The 23,079-nt window shown below is 40.0% G+C and overlaps 1 protein-coding gene across 2 annotated transcripts in view; it reads right to left on the bottom strand.

The window, feature by feature from the left end:
- Positions 1-2,672: 2,672 nt before the first annotated feature.
- Positions 2,673-23,079, bottom strand: part of FGD5 (FYVE, RhoGEF and PH domain containing 5) — a 116,240-nt gene continuing 95,833 nt past the window's right edge. Inside the window, exons 13-21 of one of the 2 annotated variants that reach the window (XM_082487523.1) lie at positions 20,621-20,704; positions 18,783-18,862; positions 13,798-13,897; positions 12,209-12,346; positions 11,207-11,309; positions 9,346-9,473; positions 7,490-7,618; positions 5,583-5,731; positions 2,673-4,821 (exon numbers count right to left, since the gene is read on the bottom strand). In XM_082487523.1, the coding sequence (XP_082343649.1) occupies positions 4,785-4,821; positions 5,583-5,731; positions 7,490-7,618; positions 9,346-9,473; positions 11,207-11,309; positions 12,209-12,346; positions 13,798-13,897; positions 18,783-18,862; positions 20,621-20,704 (948 nt within the window). In that variant the 3' untranslated portion in view covers positions 2,673-4,784. The remainder of the gene's footprint in view (positions 4,822-5,582; positions 5,732-7,489; positions 7,619-9,345; positions 9,474-11,206; positions 11,310-12,208; positions 12,347-13,797; positions 13,898-18,782; positions 18,863-20,620; positions 20,705-23,079) is intronic. The other variant, XM_082487524.1, reaches the window with a different exon arrangement.

The raw sequence follows: 23,079 nt of genomic DNA on the forward strand, positions 1-23,079 counted from the left end.
GTGGTTTATTCTGGAAAGAGGGAAGAGTGATTCCTTGTGCTCGTGATGGTGGTGGTCAATATTAAAGCATTGCTTGTGCAGTGGGGACCATCCAGGGAGTAAAAGATGCGTCTTTAAAAAAGTCTCTTATCTGTTATATGCTATTTGCTGTTATCTCCAGAGTGTGCTAGGACAAAGATGCAATGCTGTCTGGGTACAGTCTGTGGCATTTGCCTTTGAACTTCTCTCTAGCAAACCTGTGAGACGAAGTGCAGCAAGGTATAGCATAAAGTACTAGAGGTTGCACTGTCCACTGGGACAGTATGCTACCAGGGTGTTGGAACACTAGAGAACACAATGACTTCCCTCTATCCTGAAATGTTATGTTTATAGTGCCACTGGAGTTTCTAATTCTTCAGGAGCTTGAGCAGCAGTTGCTGTTTGCCACCACCTAACTGGCATCAGAGCCCACCCAATCCCTTTGTCTTGTGCTCCAGGCTGTTTGATGGCCCTTCTTTCCGTACTGAGGTCATTGCATAGTTTATACTGGGTGCATATTCAGACATGTACGTGGCCATGGTCTTTTTATTTGATACCAGCTTATAGCTTTGTGGAAGTAAAAGTGGAGTTACCTTTTTTTAAATTGAGTTTGTTGTCTAAAAATATTTGAGACAAAGGAAGGCAATTATATGGTAGAGCAAAGATTCATTTCATTCTAATCAATGCACACAGTGGATAAAAGATTTCTGAGGCAAAATACAAATTTACGACAATCCAAAGTTGGATTAAGGTTTCCTTTAATGTGGTTAAATGCTTTTAGAATTACTCTTTCTCACCACTGTAGCAAAAAATATATCATTGGGCACTGAAGTGGAATGTTAGGAATCTGAACCAAGTGTTGTGAAAGCTGATGGATTTAGCAGACTCAATACGTATATATATATATATATTTTTCTAATTTACATCATCTTGTATTAATGACTAGATTTTTTTTTTTTTGAGATCTTGCTCTCAGTATGGATAGAAAGTAATTCCAGTTCCTGTGATACTTTCTTTAAGATCGCGTTTGTCTGCTGGCAAGTACAACAATTAATAATGTGGCATATAGTATGTGAAATGAAAATATAGACAACTACTAGGCAGTTTAAACTGTCCTCTAGTTTCTTTTAACTTAGAGAAACAAGGAAAGGACATAAAAATGTAGTACTACAAGTAAAAAGATGAAAAAAATCAGAGCAAGTTTATGTAAAATGTATTCCATGCCTTTTTAAAGCATATAGATTGGAAACAAGCTGCAACACTTCTCTGGGGAAAAAAGCTATTAAAATAATAAAAATAATGTAAAATCCTTGTCATTTAGTAATAATAATATAAAGAAAGCATGGCAAGGAATGACAATGCTCTTTCATGGGCACTTTAAAGGTTTACTGGTATTTGTTATTCTGTGGAAAAGGAAGACAATCAGAGTATTTGTGAAACAGTTCTTTTAGGAAAGATATTTTTTTAAAAAAATAATTTTTATTTGCGTCTCTCTGAAAGGGATTGTAAACCTAACTTGGAGTCTAGAAATTTTCTTGTCAAAACTTGATCAAAAGTGGTGTCTCAGTGCTATCCAGACTGAAGGATCTCGCTGTTAATACATAGAAGTTTGTATGTTATGTTCCCAAGTAATTTGTGAAGTTAGACTAGTGTTTTAAGTGTAGCATGTAGGAGGTTCACAAAGTGACAAGGGAATACCTTGTCCCCTTGCTGAGTATTGGCACTTTTTTTTACCTTCACAAGCAGGGATACTCAACAGAACCTGGTTACAACCAAAACAGTCTTTACTGCTTTTGTACCAAAGTAGCATGCAAACAGGAAAAGCCTGGTTGGTATTCATAGCTGTGTGGTTTTCATCAACTGTAAAAGCAACACAGGATCAGCTCAGGAAAGGTAGTAGTCTCAGGGCTAGACCAGCAGTGCTTGCCTAAATGGCATGGCGTATTGTCCTGTCTGGATACTCTCCAAATCTGAATGACTTGTACTTTGATTTGGAAAAATAATTTAATAACTGAAACAAATTACATCAGCTTGCACCTGAGCTGTTGACTGTGTAGCTAGTACATTGTGACTCATTACTGATTATTTTTTGAAACATTTGGAAGGTGTGGAACAAAATCTTTGTTTTGAAGAAGTAATACTACCTACAAGTTAGGAAGAAAGAGCTGTTTGTAAGTAAATGGCATATAGTAAACCGAGTATCTATATACCTCTAAGATGTTAACATTTTCTAAAAGGTGATTACTGGATTAACTCTGAAATGAAGATAATTTCTGTCTCTGGTGCTTAGCCTTGCTCAAATTAAATTTACAGATGGACTGAAATTGTGAGGTCATTTTCATTTTTTTTCTCTTTCTTTGTGCTGTCTTGAGACCATTTATATCTGTAGCTGAAGTAGGGTTGACTGGTAGGTGGGCTTTTACAGGAGGTAAACGCAGTGTGGACTGAAAGACTTCATCGCAGCAATTAGGTCTAAATCCTGTTTCTACCAGAAGGCCTCCACTACCATCTTCTGATTTGATGCCCTTCCTTTTTTTTGTTTGTAGAGAATTGGTTAATTTGTAAGTTTCTGTTAACAGGAACTGGAACTGCAAAGCTGGAATTAAAGAAGGTAAAAATAATGTAAAGGAAAAGCCTGTAGAACTGCAGTTATGTTTTGCTCTTTTATTTTTCCACATTACTTAAAACAATGTTTAATAGCACTGTATCTTATTTTTTTTACAACAAAATATTTTCATGTATTCGTTTCCTGCTTATAACTGAAAACTTCATACAACAGTCACTAAATGTCAGCACCTAAATCTTCATAATACTGTTGTTCTGTAGTGCAGTTTTGTTTTGTTTGGGACCATGGTTAGAGATCTTACTCTGTAGTCAAGATCCTCTTATTTTGTTGTCAGTGCAAAATGTTTTTAAGGGGGGATAAACATTTACAGTGTATTGGTAGCAAGGCTATGATTCTAATATGAAAACCAGACTTAACATTGGTGTTCATCCATTACCTAAAGAATACAAAAGTTTTACTTCTTTCATACTTGGTTTCTGTTTGCACATGATAACCTATGCTTTTTGAAACTATCAGACTCAGAGGTATCAAAAAAACCCAAAATAACTATATTTTTATTGAGTGGTAGGTGTGTATTTGTTTTTTTAAGCTTGTTTTTCCAGGTGATAAACTGAACTACCTTTATCATTTGGATACATATTATATACCTTTAAAAATATTGACAGTTCTAAACCATTTGTTAGGATCAAAAATTCAGATATCCATTAAGCTTCTTGAGGAAAGGGAAAAATGAAAGTAATAAAAATCTCCCCCCCCCCAATATATTTCAATGTAAGTAAATTCTTGAACATGATATTTTTATACAAAGATATATTTTAATCATAAATGCCATTCTATTCCTCAGTCAAATAATATGACAAATACAGGACACAAAACCATTTTATTGCAATGATTAGAACACCACTTCTCAACCTTCTTTATAAAAAAACCCCAACAAAATGCTAAAAATGAAAAAAACAACCCCCCCCAAAAACCCAAAACAACAAAAAAAACCCAAACCCCCAAACTCCAGAGATCTATATCCTCAGCTGGTGTAAAGCAGCAGAGCATCTTTGAAGTCATATAGACACCTGGCTGCTGAGAATCCAGCCCTGGAGATGTAGTGCACAACAGCAGTCTGATGTCAGATACATTTAGCCACAGGAGTTCCAAAGGACTCCAGCAGAGCAGGTTCAGACAAGTGCATTTCAGCCCACCAGCATATTTCAAATCGTGTGCTGGTTATATGGATTAAACTTTTGATGACATTTTTCATAACAAGAACAGCAGAAACAACAGGAGATTTGAAAATAAAGATAGACTATTTAAATAGATGATAAAAATCTTAACACTACTAGGTAGACTAGTGTTAAATAAAAACTGTCTGTAGACTTATAATAAATTAAAAATAACCTTTGGGTTTGAGTCTGATGCAGTATTTAGGGAGAAGTGATATTATTCAATGTCTGGATTTGTAGAGCTACTGGAGTGCATTTCAAAGTACTGCAGTGGTATGAAATTAAACCTTTTAAAATAAATTATACAGTGATCAGTGTAAAATTATAAATTGACAGTAAGTAATTATCCGGGATCATAGCCAGTGAAGTGTTGGTAGACCAGGTAAATTGAATGTGTTGTTGGTTCATTTTCTGTGGAAGCAATTTAGCATATGTGGGGCATAATTTCATGCTGGCACTTGTTAATGGATGAGTAATAAATCAGGCCATGGAGCTCCTTAGAAACATGAAAAAAATGAAGCTGTGGTTCAATAAAAATAATAAAGTGCTTTAAATGAGCATTTGTTACTTACTACATTGTTTCTCATTTCATAGTAGACATCAAAACCAACCCAATGAAATATGATAATGCTCTAGAGTAAGGAAAACTGAGCCTGTTACTTACTGTAGTCAGTATTTGCATGTATCTTTTTGTCTTGATGTTAGACTTAGTTTACTGTGGGATCAGAGGAGAAGCTTATAGTATGGGTTGAACTTGCACAGACATAAAGATCACCATAAATATTCTCTATTTTAAAGTTTCCATTTGCAAAAATGTGGATGTAAGAAAAAGGAAGCAAAAAAAGCAATTTGGAAACAGTTCATATCCAGTGTACGTAGACAGTTTGCCTGAAATACACTGTTCAGTTTTGTAAGACAGAAGAGGGTTGCTGGGAATGTGTAGAAATCTGAGAATTTATTCCAAGTCCATTGAATGATAGCTGCTATAATATGGATGCTTCTTCCATGGCTTCAATCCACCTAAAAAGGGCAGGAAAAAAAAAGTGGGACATATAAAATTATATGCATTTTAAGAACATATGTATTTTAAGAATAATAAGGATTTTAAGAATGTAAAGCCTGAAGAGGACTGTATTTCCTGTCCCAGCTGTAATGAGGAACTATAGTTTTTTGTGGTTAAAGCAAGGAACTAGGTAGTAGGAGTCTTGCATTCTAGGACAAACTTTACCAGTAATTTATTGTAAAATCTCAAAGATAGTACAAGTGCTGTCGTAGAATAGGAAAGATGAAACTGCTGAAGTATGTTTAAAAGCAACAAAATCTTGCATAAACACTCATTACCTTCCCTGTGTGTCTTGAGATGCTGGCGTTTTTATTACTAATTTCATGACTGTTTTATTATGTGGAAGCAGTAGCATTAGAATGGGAAACCTACAAAATTATTTGTTGATCAGGAAACTAAGAGATGAATAAAGAGAACATATGAATCAGAGAAGTTTCTGTACAGTAGTCACCTTTGACAGACTTTTAGGCATGACTCTTGAGACTCAGCCTCCTCTTTACCTACACAAGGGAGCAAATTCTCCTTCCTGAAGGAACTGAAAAGCACCAGGTAGATTTTTCATGCTACACAGGCCAGTCACATGCAACTGGGCTTAGTCAACACTCTGAAAGCTGTTTGTTTCCTCTGTTATGAAGGCATTCTGAGTGAAGGAGAGGGAAAAGCCCTACATAAACTTTTGGACCTGTGCACTGGCTCGTGTGGAAGTTGACCCCCATACCTCTGTGCTGAATTGTTATCCTCTGCTCGGAAGCTGTAGAAGAGAGTCTGCTTGTGGTAGAGATGGAAAACTGTATCTGTACTTCCTTCCTCCTTTTCTGGGGCAATGGTGAAACCCAACAAAGGCAAACTTTCCGTGGCAACTTTGTCCTGAAAGCAAACAAGAAGTGAACCAAAATTTAGAGAGAAGGCTTGTAACGGTTTGAGGGCTCTTTCTGAAAACCAAATAATGATATAACCCCTCTATGACAGGGCTGCGAAAGCAGTAATGTGAATCTTCTGCTGGACTGGTGGCTCTTACCTAAACAGTAGCTGTGCCTGTGTATTGCACGTGTTTATCTAGTCTTAGTCCTGAATTTGAACATCACCTCTGAGAGCCCAGTTCTTCATGATCATCCACGTGGCCACAAAGGTCAAATCAGCCATTACTTTAGTGGCTACCTCTGGGCCAGGAGACAAACTAGAGGTTACTGAGAGTATGGGGCAGTACAGCAGCAATTCTGAAAGCCTGAGACCCATTCCCATTTATGTCTCTTTCAACCATTTTTATTTGCCGAGTGCAAGTAGTAGTCATTTTGGTACCTTGTCATTTCCTTTCATAGCACTAGCAACTTCTTTAGATATCTGCAGTCTCAAACAGCACACTTGCTTTCCAAACAGCTGCTTTGAAATTTCTGAGCTGGTAATGCAGTTAATTGTTAATCTACTTCCAAGAAACATCCATGAATTTTGCTTGCCAGACACAGCTTTGTACAAGTTAAAGAAAACAATAAGCCTTAATTGAATTGCAGTTTAGCTGTTACTGATAGCTGCAGGTTTGGTCACTGTTTTGGGGTAATGTTTTCTATATGTGTATGTTGCCTTTGCCTCTGCTTTTAGAAGCTAAATTGCAAACTGGGAATGCAAAGTGTAATTAGTCTTTCATTGCTTCTTCCCTGTTGTTGAACCAGTCATGATCAATTTTAAGTTTAGCAGACGTAAGGTAAATGTATTGGCTACAGAATTTGATGCCAATGGTCTTAATTGCTGGCCAAATCATGAACTCTCTTGTGCCTCAATCTCCTCATCTGTTCAAAAGGGATAATGTTGCTTCATGCAATCATCACAGTGGTGATGAAAGTTTAAATAATTGATGTTTGCAAAGTGTTCTGAAGGCTTAAAGTACCAAATATTGCTATTACTACAGTTCTTGCATTCTGTGTCCTTTATTCAGCAAAATGAGTTTTTATGCTTCTTCTTATGAAATCTGTAAGTTATAACCAAACTTTACATCACACTTACTTCAAATTTATTTGTATTGCAGCTATTCACAAAGAAGAAGTTGAAATAAGAAAAGGGAAGAGACAAAATACATAAAAATGATCTATTTGATATCCTACTTTCTTGGCTATAAGCAGGAGCTTACAGGCCAATACAAAAAGCAGTATTCTCACCTCTGCAGACTGCCTCCTATCTTTCCCTGTTTGTATTAGTAGGACAAATAAGTCCTATTTATACTTGCAAAACGACAAGATTCTCCTCCCCAACAGAAATGGGTAATAGCACCATCTATCTACAAAATATCTGGCAGTTACCAAGTACACCAGAGAACGCCTAAGGACCTCGAAGTCTTCAGGTGTAAATGTGTAGACTAAGGTTCATAGCGGTTAACAGTTTATAATAGCATGGATAGCAAGAAGTCAAACAATGAAGGGCAGTTTGTGAAGAGGGCTGCTGAGGTCCAGCTAGGGCTGTGGCTGGGCCCCTTGACTAAGGACACCTCCCTGGGGACTCAGTCTGTTAGGACCAGGTCTCAGAAGGCAGGTGGTTGTGAGAACTGCCATTTATACCTTTCACATTTATTTGTGCTACCTGTAGGGAGTAAAGAAGGGAGATCAGGAAACCATTTCAAGTCAGATTGCACAGTACCTCATTTGCTATGTAGGTGTAGAGGACTTTGCCTTTGATAACAAACCAGCGTTTCTTCCAGTGTCTTTTGCCTCTCTTACATCTGCTGAGGTAACCACTGATGGTAGCTCCCTCTCCTGAGGCTGCCACCTGGAGCAGGGTAGGAGAAATCAGGATTTGTAACAGCAAAGGCTTTTCCCCTCCTGATTATGCATGTTCGCATCACACCAGACAACCAGGTCTATGTCCATGAAACCATAAGTAGACCATTGAAAATATCAAGACAGAAAAATTATAAGCATAGTATTATGATTCTTTTTAACTGTTTGAAGATTTCTGGTTAAACTTAGTTCTCAGTAACTCTGATGGAAAACATGCAGTTGAGTTATTATTGAGATCAGCATGTTTACAGCTGCATTCTGAGAAGCCAAACTTGTCCCTTTTCCCAGGTCTGTTTTTTTGGTATATTAAAAGTACATGCTTCCAAAAGGGAATTCCTGTCTTGTGGCTGAACACATATTTAGGACTTTGCAATGGTTTTATATTAATTTATGTTAATCACTTGGCTATGACTTGGTTTCATTTGCGAAATAGTATTTCTGAGAAGAGTTGCCCCTCTCAGAATTATTTTGAGATCTAAGTGCTTAATGTTCTTAAAGATCCAGATTTTGAGTAGATGGAACTATATACATGCATATGTAATGCAGTGTATGTTATTAGCTACAATAGTAATCTGCAATACTATTGGATTTAGAAACAAAGGGCAGAGATTCAAAACCAGCTTTTCTAGCACTGACACAAGAGAAGACGGAGCAGTAATATAGCAGTATTTTGCGGCAGAACAGAAATGTTCCGGGACCTGGGTAAAGCAAGTTAGAAGTTATGGAGCAATGCTATTGTGCAACGGTTCATATTAATAAACATGTGCTGCCTCCTTGTGGATAGAAAGGCAATGCTTTTTCCCTAATGGGGCTGAAATTTTGCCTGCCAGTTCTTTCAGTATTCAATTTGTGTGTTTGTATTACATACTTGTATCTTTTGCTCCATTTCACCTCAGTACAAATCAACCTCAGGAAATTCCAGTGTGTCAACTGTACAATGACTTCAACACAATGTTTGCACCCTATTCTCTTTAATACAATGATAAATACTTGCTGATTTCAGTGAAATGGGAGTACCTTACTGTGCTTGAGTTCAATGGACAGCTGAGCTACCTGGATGACATCAACATGATTGGCACCTTGTTCCTGGAAAGAAAACTAGTATAGCTGGAGAAATCCTGGCCCCATTGAAATTGGTGGGAATTTTATTTGCTTACGTTGGTGAGATCAAGACTGGAACCATTTGATTTGAAATAGTTTGGGTTGAGCTGGAGGGAAAGTGCCTGATTGAACATGTATGCTCCTGAATTGATTGCCAAGGACTAGAGTCTACTCCCTAAGTAAGTGGTATTTTATTTCTCTTGAAATCAAAGTAAGATTTCAGAAATAAGGGTCTTGTCAAAAAAGGGTAACTGGTCAACAGTATACCATGCTCTGTTGATACTAATCACTGTCTGTGATCTCCCTTGTTGTACTGTCTAGTACCTTGAAGTTGTCTTAGTTTTCTAAAACCTTCACAGGCTGATGAGCAAAGTACGCAGCTGTAATTTGAGTTTCTCAGTGGGCTCAAGAAGCTTCTGTGGTATCTCCAGAGCTCAGAGTATTTTGTATTTTAAACACTATTGTGAAAAACAGACAAAAATAATTGCATGATGAAAGTAGACCAGGGTATGGGCTGAGCCCACTGCACACAGAATAAATTATAAACATAGCTGCTGAAGTATGAGCACACAGTTCTCTAAAGTTCCTTGCCTTCCTCAGGCAGCTTGGTCCTACCTCCATAAGAGCTGAAGGGATCTTCTTCTGTTTCTTAAAAGATGAATAATGAATATTGTGGAAGACAGAGAAGGCACTGCTTGAATACCTGGACGAAGTTGGAGGGAAGCTCACACTTAGTGGCCGCTCTGCAAGATTAAGAAAATTCAGAAAGGGAAGGGTGAAATAGATGAATTGGTACATACCAAACTAGGAGTAAGAGACACACAACACACTAATGCAAATGCCTAAGGAAAATGCAATGCCTCCTCCATAGTCAGTTTTTATTTTAGCTTTTCTTTCAAATCATCCCTTAAATCTGATTAGATGGGTGGCTTTCATAGCACCAGAGGTTAATGGTATTAACCTACAGCCACTTGAAAGAAGTCCGCAAGAAAGCTGACAAAGCACAGAATACAGCTTGTTTTCTTCTAATTTAAAATCAGCATTAAGCAAATGCCTTTTCCACCTGTCTGCTCTATGTTATTTAACACCTTTGCAGGATAGTTTCACTAATGGGATGTTCTTTCTGTATGAACTCTCTTTGAGTTGTGTATGGGAGAGAGTTATACTGTCTCTGTCAATCTCCATTAACCCTAGTTGTCTGAGTTGATATCTTCATGATCTTGCTTCTGGCAACACATTATCTGGAAGCTCTTAGTACAGCACAGCATTGCTTTAGCACAAATCTGAGTTATCACTTCTTGGACACACAGTGGCTTGGGGATGCTTTTTTGGCTGTTTTGACAGCATCCATTCCCATGTTTGCTTGGCTAGTGTGAACTTCTTTAATCAGAATGGAAACCCTAAATTTCATGTCCCCACCTCTTTTATCCTTCAGAGTATAATGTGCCTGCTTTTAGAGATTGTCTACATGAATAGTTGTGCAAGAACATTATTTCCTGTTCATTCCCTGTTCATATATACGTAACCCCTGCCTCCCATTTTATCTTTGATTTGGATGTGTATTTAAATCAGAAAAGGGACTTATATAGCGGGACACTGATACAGAGTTCTAGTTAGGCAGTAGCTGTTCTGCTTTGAATTTATGCTTTCATTTGTAACCAGATTAACTCCCCAGATAGAAAAGCTCTTAGTCACTCTGCACTTTACCTCAACATTTGTTGTTGTAAAAGCTACAATGTGGATGAGGACAGTGAGGAACTGTAAAGCCATTGTTTTACTTTAATGGATAATTCATTAGAAATGACAGGGAAGAGCTATTACCTATAATTACATCACAAAATAGAATAGTTCAGTTGGAAGGGACCTACAACTATCATCTAGTCCAACTGCCTGACCAATTCAGGGCTGCTCAAAAGTTAAAGTGTGTTAAGGGCATTGCCCAAATACCTCTTAAGCACTCAGGCATGGGGCATCTACCACCTCTCTAGAAAGCCTGCTCCAGTGTTTGACCACTGCTTGGGTAAATAAATGTTTCTTAAGGTCAAAGCTGAATGTCTTTGACGAAGCTTTGAACCATTCCCACATGACATGTCCCTGGATCCTAGGGAGAAGAGCTCAGCACCTCCTCTCCATGCCCCTCCTTGGGAAGCTGCAGAGAGCCATGAGGTTGCCCCTCAGTCTCCTTCTCTCCAAACTAGACAAACCCAGATTCTTCAGCTGCTCTTCACAGGACATAGTTTTTATCATTATTCTGGTCTATCAAAAGGCCAGGGGAGCCCTCAGAGAACCTGGCTTGCTAAAACAGTTTTAGCTGTTATACAGCCTGGCTCTCCTGGGACGTCAATACGCACTCCTTGTGCTTGAAATGAGAAACCCTCTTTAATAAAACACAACACGGTAGACAGATCCTAAAGCTTCCCCATTATACAGGCAGGAAATGGGTTTGTCAGTTTTGCCAAGAATGAAGGAACCTTACCTCTTTTCTTAAGTTCCACATAGCAGCTATCACAGACTTTGGCTGCTTGGTCTTTGAGGTACTTCATAGGGTACTTGTTTCTTGAACAATTTCGACATACAATCTGTTCCAGCAAGGAGAGATGCATGTAAATAAAATTTAAATGTATATATTTGCACATACAAACCAAATCCTCTGAGCTGTTTGGGAGAGGAAGATGGATAGTGGACCAGATATGACACCTGCCTAAAACTGTGGCAGTCAGGGTAAGTCTGCTGACTGAAATGTGATTGCTGTAGATTTACACTGTTGGAAGCCAAGCAGAATTGATCACTGTATTTGGCTGCACACCATTGCCCATCTCCCCAGGAATTTATTTCATGCTAGCCAAAATTACTGGTAGCTTGATAAAAAAAAAAAAAAATCACTGAGGCTAAAAGACAGCCATGGTTTAAAACAGGGCTGCAGGTCTATGTGTATAATAGAGTCAGTGATAAAGAGACAAAAGCAAGAAAGTTTATAGATCCCCTTGGCTTTAGGGCAAAAGGCAGCAACTCTTCAGTGCAGCACAGAGGAAACTTTCACTTTGGTCACTGACCAAACCATGCTCTACTGCTGAGTTCCCTCACTTCTCTTGGAAGATAATTTTACCAGCTCTTATTAGCGACGGGACATGGACAAGATGTGCTACTGCTCTGGTCCAGAACAGAGCCTATATTTTTAGTGTATTGCTTTAGAGCTAGCTGTATATCAGCGGTAACAGCTGGACTCAGCAACAATTATCCTGTGAGCATTTAACTACTAGCCTTTGGGAATTAATCTGCCCCTCAAGGGAAGGTTACTGTTGTTGCTACTAGAGTCATTAGAAACCTAATCACCTAATTTAGCAAAGCACTAACAGGTTCTGTGAGAAATCAAATTCTGGTCTTGATGTTGCTACAAGTTTGCAGATGTTGCAGCAGTGGCAGTCAGTGTCCCAGAGGTGTGAATAAAGCCACCTTGAGAAGCTTGTACAGCTCTTACCTTCCCACAGGCATGGCAATGATGTCGCCTCAAAGTGAGGGTGAAGTCGCAGCCACAGTTCATGCACATCATGACATGGGACACAGGTACCAAAGTAGGAGGCCTCTCACCCAAGGGTATTCCAAGCCTCTCCCTTAGCTTAAAATCAAACAGGAACAAATGAATCCACATTTCCAAAGTACACTCAGTCAGCCCTGCTCCATCATGTACAATTCTCCTCTCATTTTGGTCTACTTTCCCCTGCTGTGATCCCCAAATTCTCTAACTCCTAATGCACATTCTGAGATACAGCTGCTTCAGTGCTGACAGACTGTGGCCAATCAGTACACAGTGCTGTTGAAGCCAGGGTCACATCAGGTAAAAATCCACGTAGATCTATTATTGGTCAGGCACTGACACTCTTCCACACCAGACAAGGATCTGATTCATTGCATATGCAAAGGGCAGGTAAGAACTTGAGTTAAAGCCATCTTTTTATTAACAGCTTTTGAAATAGTATCTTCAATATTATGTATCAATAATAGCTTTCAATCGAAAAGGGCCTGAGCTCTTTATGTCATTATACCTTGGGACAGTTCTATGATGGGGAAGAGACAGTACAGAAAACAGTAAAACAGAAAAAAAAAAAAAGATTAATTTACCCACACACAATCTAAATCTGATCCATGCTTTCCATGGCTGATCTGAATATATGTAAGCAGCTTTAGAAAATTTATTCACTGTTCCTATTTCTGGGAATGCACCACGTTGCAGCGCTGTACACGTGCCTTTGCTTCAAGCCCAAGGAGCCATGGTCAATGTAGAACTGAACCCAATTTAATAGGTCATGCTGAGAAGCTGTGTTACTTCAGGTTCAGCACCAAAGTATTATGGGTACTCCACTGTCACTTCACAGTAGCTTAGTGTTTGGCAAAAGTAGCACAAGCTCTTATCCCTTGAAGAACTGTTTGTCAGGAGGGTTTCCTACGAGGAAATTAGACTTCTGCAGACAAATAGGGTTTAAATGCAGAAAAATCGAATTCCTCCCAATTTCTCCTTGTGCACATTCAGGTTTACAGTTAGTCTTATTTAGTAAAACTGGGGTTCTACATAACCTAAAATAGCATTTTTACTTTTTGTCTGATGCATTCTTTGCCTTCTTAACGGCGAGTAGTACGACTAAAATGAATCAGATAACAGTAATATATATCAGTTGTGCTGGTACAATTAGAATATTGCTGGTGGGGTCTGCACTGGCAGTGACCTTACCGTGTGTATGATATTAGTGTAACTAATGGGTAGTTTTGTTTTCTTAAGATCAATGAAGTTTGTGGCTATTTTTAGTTCATCCAAAATAGTCTTCCTCCAGAAGAACTCCTATTTAAGCAAAGACCATGGAGTACAGAGTGTGATTAACATTTCAGAGGTGTCCCATGAGCTGTGATGAGCTTCATTACTTAAGCTTGGCATACTGGTTTAAATTAAAGTAGTAAGAGCGTCTTGCCCCTAGGAACTCTGCCTTTTATAACCTTCCTTCTTTCCTCTTTCTCTCTCTTTCTCTCCCCTCCCCCTTCCCCTTTCAAGCATTGAAGGACTTGGCCTCCTTTTACCTCCACGCTGCTGTGGAAAGTGGAAGTGTTGTGAGCTTTGTAGTCATCTGGGATGTGTCTGCTGATGCAGCTGTACCAGTCATCCCTTTCTGAGCAAGAGCTGTGGAATGAAATACAGCAGAGCAGTCAATGCCATGCACAGCAGGGACTCAAACAAGCTGTTTCTGGGTCGGAGGAGAAAAACTTCACTTTATAAATGTTTGCTTTTCCCCACTGCTGCATTGAACTAGTAATTTTCTTACCAGGAACAAATTTGACTGTTGGACATATTCCGTGGGATGCTTAGTGTAGATCCGTAGTTAGGACTGTGACTGAGAAGGAACTGAATGCCCAGAAATTTTTTCAGAGGAGTCCCTGACTTTGCTGTAAGACGCTCAATCCTAGATCCCATAGGACAATATGAAGTGTCTCTTTTTGTCATGTCTGCCCTAGCATTTAGGTACTTTAGGGCATGTAGCGTTGGCATGGGTTGCTCAAAGTAAGCGTGTTTATGCCTATCTCTACAGTGGGATGCTTAGATGATCTGCATGTTGGGAAATGCAGAAGTCTGTCACCCACGGTAGAGATGGGAATGCTTTCCTTTTCCTCTAGCTCCATCACAGACCATCTCCAGTCTCCTGGCAAGAGGCTAGGACAGCATTTTGGGAAGGAAGTTCTGCATTCCCTCTAGTTGCAGTTATGCATGGAGGCTAGTAGTTCTCCACACTGGCCCCTAGATGCCCCCTTTGCACAAGGCAAAACAGTGAGCACTTTGCGCTTCTCTGCCAGTCCAGCTATCCCAGAAAAGCAGCAGGGCTCTTAGTGCCTGTTACTTCCCAGATGTATTCGCTCTCTTAAAGCCATAAGCGGTCCTGTCTGTGTTAGCTGGTTTTCCTGCTATGACTTCAAACTGTGTGCTTCCTGTCCAGCTGAAACTGTGCACAGCTCTAGCTGTTACCAGCATCAGTCATGGAGGAAATGCAACTCGGTGTGCTCTCCCCTCCCTGAGTCATATAATCCGCTCACATTAAAGCTACCCACTAGACTTTGTTGTAAAAATTAGTAGTGGCATCATTGCCAGCTGCTGTTCAGCTGTGATTTCCTCACACTGTCCTTATGAATGCCACCAAACAAGACATCTGAGAACAATTTGTCTTTTGTGGTCTTAAAAGAAAAAGGCAGATTTTATCAGTGATCTCTGATCATTGTGCCTCCCTCTGCACCATGAGCGTAAGGCTTTGTCTGAAAAACACCAGTCCCTGCAAAATTCGACAAGCCTGGAGCAGAAATTGGAGCAGAGACTCTGAGCCATTGTATCTACTGCATTATAGGCTAACCTCTGCAAGCCAAGGGGCTATGTTACAGATCATCTCTGGCAAGAGTCACACTCCTAGTCAGTCCTTATTACTACCAAAAGTCATGTCAAATTACACTTTCTAAGAATTCTGAAGAATCACAGAATGGTCGGGGTTGGAAGAGGCCTCTGGAGCTCATCCAGTCCAACCCCCCTGCCAAAGCAGGGTCACTCAGAGCAGGTTGCACAGGCGGGTTTTGAACATCTCCAGCGAAGGGGACTCCACAGCCTCTCTGGGCAGCCTGTGCCAATACTCTGCCACCCTCACAGGAAAGAAGTTTTTCCTCATGTTCAGATGGAATTTCACATGTTCCAGCTTGTGCCCTTTGCCCCTTGTCCTGTTACTGGGCACCACTGAAAAGAGTCCAGCCCCATCCTCTTGCCACCCGCCCTTTAGATATTGATAAGCATTGATGAGATCTCCTCTCAGCCTTCTCTTCTCCAGGCTAAACAGCCCCAGGGATCTCAATCTTCACAGAATCACAGAATTGTCAGAGTTGGATGGGACCTCTAGAGATCATCTAGTCCAACTCCCCTGCCAAAGCAGGATTGCCTAGAGCACATTACTCAGGACTGCATCCAGGCGGGTCTTGAAAATCTCCAGAGAAGGGGACTCCACAACCTCCCTGGGCAGCCTGTTCCAGTGCTCTGTCACCCTCACCGTAAAGAAGTTTTTCCGTGTATTTGAACGGAACTTCCTGTGTTCTAACTTGTGCCCATCTTTCCTCAGCAGAGAATGCTCCAGTCCTCTGATCATCTTCATAGCCTCTGCTGTACTCTCTCCAGTAGTTCCTTGTCTTTCTTGAAAAGGGGAGCCCAGAACTGGACACAGTGCTCCAGATGTGGCTTCACTAGGGCAGAGTAGAGGAGGAGGATGATCTCCCTCAACCTGCTGGCCATGCTCCTTTTAATGCACCCCAGGATGCCATTGGCCTTCTTGGCCACAAGGGCACATTGATAATCCTTTCTTGGAAATTCTCCTCACTTGAGAATTAAGATATGATTTAAAAAAACAGAGGAAATCATGGCCCATATAGTGATGTAAATTAAAGCCACTTTGGGGAAGACAGATAAGAAGGACAATCTGCTATTAAAAGTCTAATATCTAACTGGCCCCCTTAACCTTTTCTCCACTCCATTAAACATCTCTAGGCAGTAATCACAGGTTATTAGTGTCTAAATGTGGGAATAACACCTGTCTGCTGATGCGTAAGATAAATTATGTCAATTGGCTCTGGCCTATTCTTAATTAGCTATTTCATTGGTTGCACAAATGCTCAGAGGAATTTTTGCTGAACCTCTGAGGCTCAGAGAAGTTCAGACCTTGATTTACCATTGCTATATTTGGTCCTTGTGTGATTTTTGGGCTGTTACTTTTGTGCTGAGATATCAGTTATCCTTGTTGGCTCATATATTTTTCCTTAAGCAAATAGAGAGGGTCAAATTGTCACTGCAGTCTCCTGAACAGCAGGGGTCATCCATGGAACAAAGAAACTGGGATGAGAGGGGATTTTGTTGCAGTGCTGCCGCTGTCACTCTGAATTAGCCTTTTAGGGTGGTAACACTGTCTGTGTTCTCCCAGTGGTCTGGTATTTTATATGGGCACCACATGGTTACCCCTGTGTCCAAGAAGAACATTTTGAAATGCACATAAGGGTGTAAGAGCAGTATGAGCCTTCTCCATAATGGCTCTGTGCACAGATCTGTTATCAGCTCACTGCAAGCCAATAGCATGGCTTTTTGGGTGAGCAAGCCATTTTCAGCAGGAGATGTAAAGACTTTACAGCGCTATCTGCTCATATAGACACACTGACTTTTGAGCTCTGGTCATCCTCATTCTATTGCCTTTAGCTATAAGGCACTCATGCCGTATTTCCTCAATGCATTCACCTTGTCTCATACAAGTGCAAAGGCGCCGAGGTTTGGGTTGTGATTGTTAACAACTGGCCTTCAGTGCAGACTTGCAGCACCTTGGCGTGAGCAGTAAAAGATACAGTCTTTAAGGACACTTGAAGCCTTCTGGTACTTTTCTGTCTTTGGTGCTCCTTTTGGTGAGTGTAGCAGGCCAAGGATGTTGTGCAGTGGGGTTAGGAGAGCATGATGTCCCACTGGTGTCTCATCAGCTCTGCCAGCCAGTACAGAAGGGGAGAGGACAAAATGTTCTTGGGTGATTTATGGCAGATTGGTCCCAGAATGAGCAGCACAAGGAAGGGAAAGGGGCTGTATCCCAGCGCTCTGATAAAAGTCAGTCTCCGTCTGGCTGTTATCAGAAGGGCAACATTAGTCTCAGGCCCTGGTTCTATCTACTATCAAAGAAATACAGCTTGCAGTGGCCTCACATGCTTTGTTTTGGCTAATGAAGTACAGACTTGATATGAGTACAAAAGGCAAAGAAACAACATAACAATGCCAGCAGAACATCCCAAGCTTCTCACTAGGGATGCCAACTTCAGTTACCCTGAATAAAGGGGACAATGCAGCAGTTATTTCCCCTCTACAATACAGAAGGACCGTACACATCCTGCTTTTGTAACTGACAGCAGGTAATTCAGAAGTACTGTGTGTATATTTTGAGGGTTGTGATGAGTGTACAGCTCTAAGAAAAACTCAGATATTTTCTCATTTGCTGGTTATAAAAGGAAATGGATAAAAAGGCTTTGACAGGTATCTGAGCACTGCCTATAGATGGCAAGTGCTCTGGGAAGGACAAGAGCTCCAAATTCTGATTCTGTATCAGAAAGTGTCCTCCCTGTCTTTCTATTGCACTCTGTAATTTAGGGTAGCCTGCTATGTTTCCAGCCATGCTGTACTTGGAGACTGATGATGGGAAAGTCAGTATTTAAAAGCATTGAAGACCTTGCTATTTGGAAGACTTAATTTTAATACCACTGCTAGTGTGCTGTCTTTTATAGAAAACTACACTTGTAAATCAAGCCAGCCACCTTTCTACTGTAGCTCTAGGTAAATTTGCAGGATAATTTTGGTCTAGAAGCATGAAAAAATACAGTACGCTGCTATCTTCTGATCAGAAACAATCTCTTTATGGCATTAGCTTGTGATCCCAGGACAGAAATCCTGACTCCCAGATGCAATCAGTACTACCACTACACAAACTCATTAGTGAAATTCCTTTTATTAGAAAGACCCATGAGATTGCCAGTAAGGTTTAATTTTGGCTTTGTCATTTAAGCACTATTAAATGCTTTTATATCTATTGCCTTAGGTATTACCTAATTACTATTTTCTCCAGCAGTTTTGCAACCCTAATGCTATGAGGTAACAAGTGAACTTACAAAAGGGAGATATAATATACTCCTAGTGTAATGTCACAGGGAAAAAGTGTGAAAGAATGGAAAGGGCTCAGGCTTCTTAGTAACAGGCTTTCTTCTCTGCTTTCTCTTTAAAATGTTATCAAGAGCTGACTTCTAATCTTTACTCAGTATATGAGTTGAATTACAGTTTATGAGCTTTGCATTTATAATTAATATCTTCATTGTGTAATCAAGCACTCAGCCATTGTCTGTCATATTAGCACAGACTGAAATTGAGTTAAAAAAGAATAAGACACCATTTAAGTCTTGCATATTGACTAGACTAATCTAGAGATACAGCTCTAGAGTGTAACACCCTTCGCCGTGGCTGGGGACAGTACCTTGCTGACAGCGTCAGGCAACATTCATCACACTCAATCTTCAGGACGTTTTGGGCTTTTTCTGTCACTGGGCGGCTGACCTAGAAACAAATGCCATGAACATGAGTATGGACATGAGTTAAACTGTCTATAACCAGTATACTATGCAAGTCTCAATGCATATGGATCTATGATGTCCCAGACATCTGTTTCACATTTCAATGCAAAGAGATGGGCAGGTAGGGCTTTCTGTCTTTTGTATTGCTGGTGTAATGAAGAATGCTCTCTATTTCAATATGGTGGTAGTGCTAAAGGAAAAAAAAATCATTTAATCCAACTATAAAGGTAAGGATAAAGTATCTATCAGGGTTCAGTTTTAATATGACAAGCTTAGATGTTTAGTCTGACAAGTGTCAGAGCATTTGGGGCAAAAGTTTTGGCTGTTCTTGGAATGAATGGAAATAACTTTTTTCCTGACCTGCAGACCTTATACAGTGAAGCACTTCAGTTCAGTGAATGCCTGTCTGCAGCAAGGCTTTTTAAGAGCAATAAAAATACTTAAAAGCTACAGCTCAGCTAAAATCTCTTCCCTGCCATGTAGTGTATTACCAGAGAATCAAAGAATGGTTAGAGTTGGAAAGGACCTTAAGGATCATCTAGTTCCAAGCCTCCTGCCATGGGCAGGGACACCTTCCACTAGACCAGGTTGCTCAAAGCCCCATCCAACCTGGCCATTAGTTGCCTACTAATAGCAACAGCCACTTAGGAGAAACATAGCTTCATGGTACTGAGATGTTGTGATTAACAAGCGTGTATTATGCCAGTGACTCAGTGTTTCAAATGTACCCCAACAAGTACCTGCTCTGCAACTCCTTTTCACTTAATGGTAGAGTGTTTTGGCAATTCCTACCCAAGCTGGGAACCCTCGGTTATTTTTAGACTATCAGATCTCTAGGGTGATCAGCCTCACACCTTTTCATAATACCTCAACCCACCTGTGTCATTCTGCTGGAAGTAATGATTAGTAATTCTCATCTTGCATGTTTCCTAGTTCCCCAAACTCCTGACTTGACACTTCAAGTCCTCTTTTACATAAATATAACTTGGCATATTAGCGATGAACAGTTATGAAGGTTCTTGGCAGGAGGTACGTAATGGATGGCCTAGGTAAGAAGCAGAGACCCCTGCAGCCCAGTATCTGCTGTTGCACAGGTACTGGTGGCAATGGATGCTTAGGGAAAGAGTACAAGAACAGGACAATTGTGTTCAGTTTCTGTAATCTGCAATTTAGAAATTTACTGAAAAAGAGACTGTGTTTATATCATTTCATGTAATAGCTCCCAATACAACTTTCCCCATGAATTGGCTGATCACTTTTTGAACCCATTAATACTTTTGATGAAAATGGTTAATAGGCACATGAAAACCAGGCAAATGAAAGCTTATGTAAATTTTGAGTGGCAGGACTTTAAAACCAGGCAGGCTAAGCCCTAGTGAATATGTTGTAGGGAACAACCATGTATTGGCTGGACACAGGGAGAGAGGAATAGACAAAATGGGATAATAAATCTTTTCTGTCTCCAGTTTCATGTTCAGATGCTAAAACTGATTTGGGCTTGTATTATTTATGCAGTCTGAATAAGGCTGTCATACTAAGTCATAGCCTTATAGATAATATTTTATATGTTTGCTTTATATTATTTTTCCTTCTGTCTCTTGTAAGAAACAAGGGAATCCCCTGATAACAGGTCCATCCCATTTCCCCTTGCCCTCAGCTGGATACAAGACATAAACCAACAAAGCACTAACAGCCCACTATACAACTTTAATTCCAGCCTATAATACAGATGAGGCATTACCTTCATGCCTGCCACAGCCAAGGTGTTTTTCAGTCGGTATTTGCCATCCTTCTGGGGATATGTGTACAGCAGAACATCATTCATCTATATGAAGAGAAAGACAAAATCAATAATTTGCAATATGGCTTGCAGGCCTGCCCATTACTCCTGGGGGGGATACACAGAACAAGCAGTAACTTGATGAACTGCTAGGACTGTTACTAAAGACAGGGCCAAGCCACACAGCTTAGATCAAAACCTGCATTTCTACAAAACTCCAGGGAGTCTGCATCCAGGACTTTGATTTCTTCCCATTTTTGACTGTTGCTGATGGCTAAGCAAGTAGATAATCAGCTCTTTTTTATTCAGGTTGGGTGAAACAGCTGCTTGTTTTAAGGGCAATGCCATGTTCAGGCTGGGAGGGCAGGCTCTGCATTTACTACCTGGCAATACCAGCTAACTTCCCAGGATGCTGCAGCTCTGACTGTCTCAGGGTCCCCTACAGTGAAGCTACAGTGAGGCCGGGATAGGGCTGGGCTTCAGGGACTTCCATTTTCTGGGCAAAAGGAAGTGGAGGTGAAAAGAGGTGCCACAGTCTGGAGGGATGATTCAGGGAGGAATGGTTTGGATATTTGAGAGCAGTAACTGTATTTCACTGCCAGCAAAACTCGCCTAGACATACGCTAGCTTTGCTGAGTCTGTGGGCCGCAGCAGAGACCATGGAAGGGCAAAAATGAGAAACTTTTTTTCATTTTATGAGGGAAAAAAGTCTGTATCTTAACACCCCAAATATTTTCATAGTTCTTACAGCTCCTTGCAGAATGCATGTTTTTCAAACAGCTTCCTACTAAATGGGATCAGATCTTCTCTTTGCCTAACTTAATCATAGACATTATTGCAGCCTTCTACATTTGTGCCAACAAACAAATAAATGAAACAGCAGAACTGGACCTTGTAGGTCTTGGCTGGCCTCTCCTGCCCTTGCTACTAGAAGGAACAGCAGTATTGGTGGGCCATAACATTGCCAAAATAATGCTTGTGTGTGTGTATTCTCTGCTTTACTTGAATGAGCAGGACATGTTCTCTTGTTGTCTTTCTCAGGCCTCTCACATCAGCACCAATATGCATAAACTCAGACAGCCCCTAGATTACTATACTGGGATACCATGAACAAAGATATGCAAGGCAATATAAAACCGAGGCATAGGTAATACTGTGTGATGCCAGAGACAAGGCATCTTAAATGCAGAAATTCTCAAAAAATTAAAAAGTAGACAGCAACCAGCTTCACTTGGATTCCTCTGTGACAAAGACATTTAAATATAGCCAATTGGATGGTAATAATATTATATTTTGGAAGGAAAACTGTGATAAAGAGAAACACAGAGAAGAAGGGAGGAAAATAAAGAGTGATTTGGCAATAAAATAATATACCCTGTATGACTGGGATTGTTGGGATCTTGATAGTACTCCCTTACCACCTAAAACTGCTGGTGTAAAATTTTCACTAATTCGCTTGCCTGAGAAAAAAAATAGACAGTGGAGCCTTATGGATATTTTCTTAAAAGGTCATAGTTCAGCTTTCTTACAGAGCAGGAACAATGGTTAAAGAAAAATGACATGGGATTAATACTCATGGGATTAAATCCTTATCACCTTGGATTTAACAGCAAAACTGTTGTTGCCTTTATTAGGGCCATGAGTTCACTCGTCAACACCAGTTCATTAAGTAGCTGTTTGATTCACAGCAAATCAGGCTTATGTGCATTAGCTTTCCATCTTTAAAATGCAGATTCCCGTCAATGTGAAGCAAAAGATACTGAAGACTGACTTTCCCCAAAGCTTTTACTTCAAATTTTACTACTTTTAAAAATTGAATTAAGTTTACTGAGTAGGATCACCCAAAATTTTTGTAGAAAATGCTGAAACATTTCATTCTAACATTTTAACAAAAAGACTCCCATACTCTCCTTCATTTACCACTCTACTGCCTATATTTCTCTGTGTCCTTCTAGTAAGTCTTAACTCAGTGTTTAAAGGTCTTTTAATATAACACTTCTCAAATGAGGATATAAAAGCATACTATCAAGTTAGAATAGGAGTCTCATGTACTCTTCTCTGTAGTCTGAAGTGGAGTATTTACTCCTTTTGCAACAACACAATAGAATTTCCTTAGAACAAGGTGACAAATGGCTTGTCACAGAGTTTTTCTGTGATTTACTTATTGCTCCATAAATTACCCTTCATGCTAACATTAATCTAATCAGCACATGACTGACCACATGATGATTTCCAGTTTAACCAGAAAATTCATCACAACCTACTGCACACCGAGTATCGAGGAGGATAAGGTAGAAAAAACAGAGCAAATGTAAACCTTTAAGTGAAAAGCAGATGAAAGCTATTTTCACTTATTTTCACTATTAGCGACTAGGACACCAGCAGCCAGGTGGGAAAAAGGTAAAAAGGCAGGCAGACGT

This window comes from Vanellus vanellus (assembly GCF_965231255.1).
Source record: "Vanellus vanellus genome assembly, chromosome: 9".
Taxonomy (NCBI): Eukaryota; Metazoa; Chordata; class Aves; order Charadriiformes; family Charadriidae; genus Vanellus; species Vanellus vanellus.